The sequence below is a fragment of the Nanorana parkeri genome, unplaced genomic scaffold, assembly GCF_000935625.1.
Source record: "Nanorana parkeri isolate BGI_ZX_2015 unplaced genomic scaffold, ASM93562v1 scaffold1220, whole genome shotgun sequence".
Lineage (NCBI taxonomy): Eukaryota > Metazoa > Chordata > Amphibia > Anura > Dicroglossidae > Nanorana > Nanorana parkeri.
The window spans coordinates 510,819-518,231 of NW_017307488.1; the positions used below are offsets into that span (position 1 = coordinate 510,819).

General features: G+C 43.5%; 1 protein-coding gene across 1 annotated transcript in view; it reads right to left on the reverse strand.

Annotated features, from left to right (window-relative positions):
- SLC43A3 (solute carrier family 43 member 3) overlaps nt 1-7,413 on the reverse strand; it is a gene marked incomplete at its 5' end in the record, with an annotated part of 38,947 nt that overhangs the window by 28,697 nt on the left and 2,837 nt on the right. The window contains 2 exons of the mRNA XM_018568622.1: nt 1,213-1,368; nt 5,080-5,213. Of these exons, the coding sequence (XP_018424124.1) occupies nt 1,213-1,368; nt 5,080-5,213 (290 nt within the window). The remainder of the gene's footprint in view (nt 1-1,212; nt 1,369-5,079; nt 5,214-7,413) is intronic.

A 7,413-nucleotide genomic window follows, 5' to 3' on the forward strand; every position in this document is an offset into this window, starting at 1 on the left:
TGCGGCGGGGGGGGGGCAAGGAAAGGGTGTGTAACTAAAATTTAAATATAAGGTTCCAGAGCTGCTACTGAGATCCATGGCCCACTGGGGCCCAGTGCGGCTACCCCTGCATTGTAAAGGTTAACTACTCATTTTCGTCTAGGTGCTCAAACAAAAAAAAAATAAAGTCCAGGACTGAGGATCAGGTGAGTTTATCTTCTGTATTACAGCCCATAGACCAAAACAAGCAGTTAACAAGGGGTATCCCCACTGCAAGGGTTAATTTTTAAAAAAAAACTGGAATTCCTCTTTAATTTTTTTCTAAGCAGGTCTGTAAAAGGGGCTGGACCCAAGCACCTCTAAATTCCACTTTTCTGCACATATTTTTTCTAATTTCAAATTAGCGGAGCACCCTTTAATCAAATGATTTCTAAAGGTGCCCATACACCTTGCGATTATCGTACGATAATCGCGGGGAAATCCCGCGATCGTACGATAATCGCAAGGTGTATGGAAGGCGTCCGACCTCTGCTACTGTAAGGTCGCATGACTTTGTCTTACAAGCATGTTTGAAAACCTGCCGAGAATCGTATGATTGTCGGCGGGTTTGTGGCATGCTCATAAGCCAAATGCCGAACGGGCCGGTGTGCACAAGCGCACACTGCCCGTTCAGAATTGCAGTCATCGGAAGCATGCCCCTCAACAAAAGTCTTGCGATGGTTGTAAGGTCTATGGCCACCTTTAGAGGGTTTTCGACGTCAGCCTCACAATTTATGTCCTCCCTGGAACCTTACCTGGGTTCTGAAGCATTAATTGTGGTAGTATTTGAGCCTATTGAGGACATAACTATGAAGTTTACCCTGTTCTACATCCATATTAGGAGTTCTATACTACAATATTTACAAGTCACAGGGTCTTTGTGGGTTTGTTGAGGTTTGACAAGAACATTATAATTCAGGGCCAATGAAAGTATAAAGACTGTAAAGTAGTAGGAGTCACGACAGCCAGATGAATCTCATTGGAATGAAAGAAGACTGTGTCACACATGTGCAGGAGAAGCACATTGCTGCAGTGAAGATGCTAAAGAAGAGGTGTGTGGATCATTGCACAGTCAAGACTAAGTAAAGCAGGGACAGATAAGTGTCTGACTTTAAGGGTGTGCAGGGAGGGTATTGAAGTGCACTAAGTAACTCCACAAAAAGTATATACAGTACATTGATACTTAGTACAAACCTGTGTGCAGGTCTCCTCCACTCAGATGGGTGATGGTGGTGTTTAAAGTTCCAATGAATAGGTAGTGCCTGAGTTGCATGAGAGAAATCCAAACTAAGTGCCAACCAAAAAGGGATGTGAAGGCACAGCTCCAGAATGAGACTTCTGGCTGCTCATCTACAAAAACAAAGCATAACAATAAAAACAAGGCAAAGAGTAAAAGCATTTCACTAAGCTATCTATTTAAAGTGTATTTCCACTTTTGCAGCCAAATTGGGATAACACCCATTTATATTTGTTACATGTTCCCATTCACATAGCATAAAAAAATAATTAAATTAAGAAATGCTTCTTGCGGTTTTAATTGCTTTTACTTGGGTTAAGGTTTATTAGCTTCTTTACACTTTCTTCTAGCTTCTCCTTCTTTGTAATGTTAGGAGAGGTTGTGAAGGGTGAGGGATTTGTGTTTGTGAGCTAGAAACACTGAGGGAGGAATTTTTCAGAATTGGAGTAGACAAAATATGGAGCAGTTGCCTATGGCAACCAATCAGCTTCCCTCTTTAGTTTGTTTAGTTAAGGTTTGAAAATGGAAGAGAGAGGCTGATTGGTTGCCATGCACAGCTGCTCCAGATTTGTCTGCTCCAGTTTTGATAAATTCCCCTCTGAGGGCATTGCTTGGTGGAAAACAAAACATTAACTATTTCCTCTATTCAATAAACTATCTTCTGCCAAGCATAAACTCTATAATTATATATATTGTGACATAAGGAACGGGGAAATCATCGAGGGGTGATATATTTCCCCTCTATTTCTCTCATATGTGCAAGACTAGCTTGAATTCAGATGGGGTTTTTTTTTTAAATAAATTCTTTATTTTGAGGTTTACAAAGTTACATTCAAACAGATGGGGACACATAGAATTGATAAACAAATATAGTCAAGGCATTGTCGGCAATACAAGGGCTACCTCAGCTAGGGCAGCTAATGTCCTGAGAAAGTGCACGTAGGGGTCACAAACACGTGAGCCTTGCAGTCAGGGCCGTCTTTAACACAGGGCAAAAGGGGCAGCTGCCCAGGGCCCAGTCATTGTTGTGGGGCCAAAGGGCAGCTGCCAAAGGTGGCTTTTGCACCTGGATAAGGGATAGGGAGCTTGCCAGGTGAGGGGACTACAGCCTGAATCAGGGCAGCATGAACAGGGGGTGTCTGATGGGGAGGCCCTGAGTGTCTGTACTGGCTGCTGCATGTGTGTATTAGGGAACACAATGTCCAGAGAGAGTGGTCACTACATGCTGTTTGTCTGTATGTGATGGGGGTCACTACATGCTTTCCATACACGTTATTATTCTGAGTTGCCCCACTCAAGCGGCGGCCATATTGAGTGGGGCACGTGAGATTAAGAACGTGCTGGATTAGTGCGATCCTAGTCCATTTTATTACTTCTTTGCTGTGCTGTATGTGTATAGGCCAATGTAGTTGGATCTGTATAATTAATCCAAATTAATCGATTAATCGATTTAAAAAAATGTGATTAATCGAACACGAAAATTTTAATCATTACCAGCTCTAAATTAAAGGAATAGTCAAAAATTGTCTGTTTTTTTATTCAATGAAAGGATTTTATCAAAAGTCTGGGCTTTTTACTATTTGATTTAACCCTTTAGTGAATGGTAGGCGTACAAGTATTTTGCTGCAACTAAATTTCGTCCAAAAACAAAACTTCTACCGGACTACTGCTAACGAATTTCGTCCGAATTCCGAAACAAATTTAATTTCGGATCCGAATCCGAAAAACAAAATAATGCAAAATCCGAATCAAAACGAAACTGAACTAAACACATTTTTTGCTGGTGCACATGTCTAGTCTGGGTAATACAGTTCTTATTTTGTCTCTCACCTTGATTGTTTGATTAATTGATGATTGATTATTCAGGTGAGATAAAAAGGGCAAGGCTGGTGCATGAAGGTGCTCTGGCCTGGGACTAAAGGTGCCCATACACCTTACGATTATCGGACGAAACTTTTCGTCCGATAATCGAATAGTCGTACCCGCCTCAGGGGGGCGGGCTTGCGATGATCGCAAGTATGATCTTGCCTGTCCAAGATCGTGCGTTTTTTAAATTACTTTACATGGTTGTAAAGTGTATGGCCACCTTTATTTTACTCATTTCACAGTTCACCAGCGGGTTGTGTGCTGTTAACCAGGGCAATCCCAAGATGATAGGGAGTAGTGGAGAGGAGATTACATCCAGACGAAGGAGTTCGGCAGTGGCGGACTGGGCCAGGGGCAGGGTGGCAATTGCCCCCGGGCCTCTCTGATGCTATTAAAAACGGCCCCGTCACCGACCCACCTGCACCCGGCCGGCCCGCATACGATGCGGCTCTAAATTTTTTTTAAAAATACTCACCTAATCCCTGGATCTACCAAACAGTGCAGCCTCCCGTCTCCCACGCTGTTAGAAACTGCATACAGCGTGTGCGACCTATGCAAAATGCGCAGCCGGCTTCCTTACTGTGCTAATAGCGTATCTTCTCAGAAGCTGCACACAGTGCTCTGGTTTAAGTAGTAACCAGCACACGCTGTATGTCGCTTCTGACAGAGTGGGAGACGGGAGGCTGCGCTTGTTGGTGGATCCAGGGATTAGGTGAGTATTAAAAACAAAAATGGTTTATTCCTAGGGACATAATTTGTCTGGGGATGGTCTCCTCAATCCGGGGACTGTCCCCAGAAATTGGGGATGAATGTAGGGCTGCAACAACGAATCGACTAAGTTGATTATAATCAATGATTGAACAAGTTGTCAACGTTTTCAATCATTAATTAATCGGCTTTCGATTAGTTGGCTTTGTTCACGGCTCCACACACGCAGCACCTCCTCTCCGCCTCACACTTGCCGCTGCCAGACCCGCCCGCCCGCATCCACACACCGCACCTCCTCCCTGCCTCACCCTTGCCACTGCCAGACCCGCCCGCAAATCTCAATACAAACTAGTAGTCCCATCACTGGAGCCATTTTTTTATATCCTGATTAACCGGTTAATTGAACTTGAAAATCGGCCATCTGATGCTAGTATCAGTGCATCCCTACTAAAAACCATTTCTTCACCATCAGATGAGCTCAGTTTTTTTAGAATATGCCAGGATGATCCATATTTGTGAGAGCTGCAAGATGGTGGTAGTATCCTTTATGGACTTTTCCCTGGACTGTGGAGCCTGATTTTAATAACCTATTAAGGTTTAAATGTGCTTTGGGCTGTCTTTTCTTAAAAGAACTATGGGGTAAGATTTTTTTCCCCATAGTTCTAAGGGTTACGGGAGGACATTTATCTAGCGTCCTCCTGTGACCCAAAGCTCAGTATTTCGCGAACTACAGCTCGCGGTATACTGAGACTGCCGCAACCGGGATTGGTTGAGATCCACCCAGCTGCGTGAGTGACAGATGGCTCTGCCCATCTAGAGGCAGAGCCAGCAGTACCTGCCCCTTCCCCCGTCGGTTCCGCCAGTAAGCGCTGGAGGATCAGAGGGGGGAGAATCCCTGCAGGGAGCCGTGAGTGACAGTCACGGCTCTCTGAAGGGAGATGATCGAGAAGTGAGCAAGTGACTGTATGTGTTCGCTCACTTCCCGATCTATTGAGCCGACGTGTGACAGTTTCATTGTCACACGTCGGTTCGAACTATGAGGTTGAGTGAAAATCACTCACCTCATAGTTCTCCTTTAAGCACACACTAAATTCTTGTCATGAAGTCCAATAATTTTTTTAAGTGATCACATCACACTGTCATTTTATTTGTTTTATATGGGTTATCCAGCTGATTGTTGCTGTAGCACACTCCAGGCTTCTCCCAGGAAGGAGTGCAATGGGAATATAGCTAGCGATAGTGGCACTCACCATGTTTCGTCTGCCTGTTTAAAAAAGCTTTTGCAGCTAGATCCTTTGCATCTTGGCTTTTTTCTGCATCATTAGGTGGTGCTGAAGAGTCCATCGATTCTATGTTTTTAGAAATGGCTTTTCCACAGCTCACACTAGGGAAGAAAGAAGGGGACCTTGACATAAATGACTAGCAATATAGGCAAGATTGTCACATTTGTGGCACAAGTGATTGAAATGTATTGCTTTTCATCAGCATTAATTTCAGATTAAAGGCATCATGAACACTGTAGAGACCTGCAAAGGCCTATTTCTCTAGGCCTCACTTAAAGTAGAACCAAGGCCAAAACTTTGTTTTTTGATAGAATAAGAGAGGGTTATAACCCATGTCAGCTTTTATCATCTACTGTATGTCCCATTGGGGAGATTCCCCTTCACTCCCTGTCTTATAGCCACAACAGGAAATTGGAGGAAATGACATCCAAAGCAAAGGAAATCCCTTGTGGTCAGCATGGTCACCAGAACTAGCATCCCCACTGGAAGATTTCCCACCTTTTCCTGTTCTGGTGACAACTATGGATCTGCGGGGGTTTGGTATGAACCCAACTCACCTAAGCCTGTGCAAAACTGTGACCGACACCTCCTCCAGGTCCAATCAGTTGTGGCAGGGGAATTCCTTGTCCCTTTGTGATGTGTAGCTGTGGCAGAGGGACAGTCCTGGCTGCAACTGACTGGGCCAGGAGGGATGTGTGTCAGTGACAGTTCTGCGTTGGCTTGGGCGAACTCTGGAGGAACTGGGTTCACACCAAACCTCTGCACATCATTAGTGACAAACCAAAATTTGTGATTTACGTTCACTTTCAGTGATAAGTCGCCAGGATAAATACAATTTCCGTACAGGGACACACAACAGCAATAAAAACCTGACAGGTGTTCTAATCCCTCTCCACTGTATCCAAATTAATTAATTAATTATTGTGTGGGATTGTTTTTCAGGGGTTGGCCCCTTAGTTCCAGTGAAGGGAACTCTTAAGGCATTAGCATACCAAGACATTTTGGACAATTTCATGCTCCCAACTTTGTGTAAACAGTTTGGGAATGGCCCTTTCCTGTTCCAACATGACTGCGCACAAGTGCACAAAGCAAGGTCTATAAAGACATGGATGAGTGAATCTGGGGTGGGCCTTCACAGAGTCCTGACCTCAACCCAATAGAACACCTTTGGGATGAATTGGAGCGGAGACTGCGAGCCAGGCCTTCTCGTCCAACATCAGTACCTGACCTCACAAATGCCCTTCTGGAAGAATGGTCAAACATTCCCATAGACACAGTCCTAAACCTTGTGGACAGCCTTCCCAGAAGAGTTGAAGCTGTTATGGCTGCAAAGGGTGGGCCAACTCAATATTGAACCATACTAAGACTGGGATGCCATTAAAGTTCATGGGCGTGTAAAGGCAGGTGTCCCAATACTTTTGGTAATATAGTGTGTGTATATATATCTATATATATCTATATATATCTATATATAGATATATATATACATACATACATATACACATACTGTATATCCACATACGATGTATCAAAACAAGCAGCAAAACAGGCATATGTGGATGGACTAGTAAATCAGCAAGAACACAGAGGAAGGGGAGTAGGGCATGTAATATATAAGAACCCACAAGGGATGGAAAATAAAAAGTAAATATGACAAAACAAATATAAAAAAACACTATTAGGCATTAGATATAAAACAAGGTCAAATTTAGCACTCAATCCAGGCGGTTTTAATGAACCGGCTTTGAAAATCCACTGGGTTTCCTTTTTGGCCAGTTCCTGTCGCCAATTACCCCCCCTCTAATGTTTAGATACTTTCTCTATTCCACAAAATTGTAATACACTAGAATCTTTACGATGTACATCTAAAAAATGTTTGGACACAGAATGGTCTTTGTATCCTCGTTTGATATTACTGTATATACATATACTTAATCCTGATTCCTAATTTTCTAGTGGTGCGACCAATATATTTCAATCCACAAGGACAGTCTAGGCCAGGGGCGCCCACAATTTTTTGTCGGAGATCTACTTTTCAAATGACAAGCTCAATGAGATCTACCAACAAAAAACCACCTGCATTCTGGGGGGAGGGAGCATGGCCGTGCATTGAAGTCAATGGCAACGCAGCCATGCTCCTCACCCGCAGTGCGATCGCCCGCACCCGGAACGCAGGCACATTAGTGCCTGCGTTCCGGTCCAGTGCGATCTGCAAAAATGCCCCTCCAGGATTTATTTATTTTTTATTTTTTATTTATTTTTTTTATTACATTTTTTTCTTTTTACTGTTTACGGGGGGGG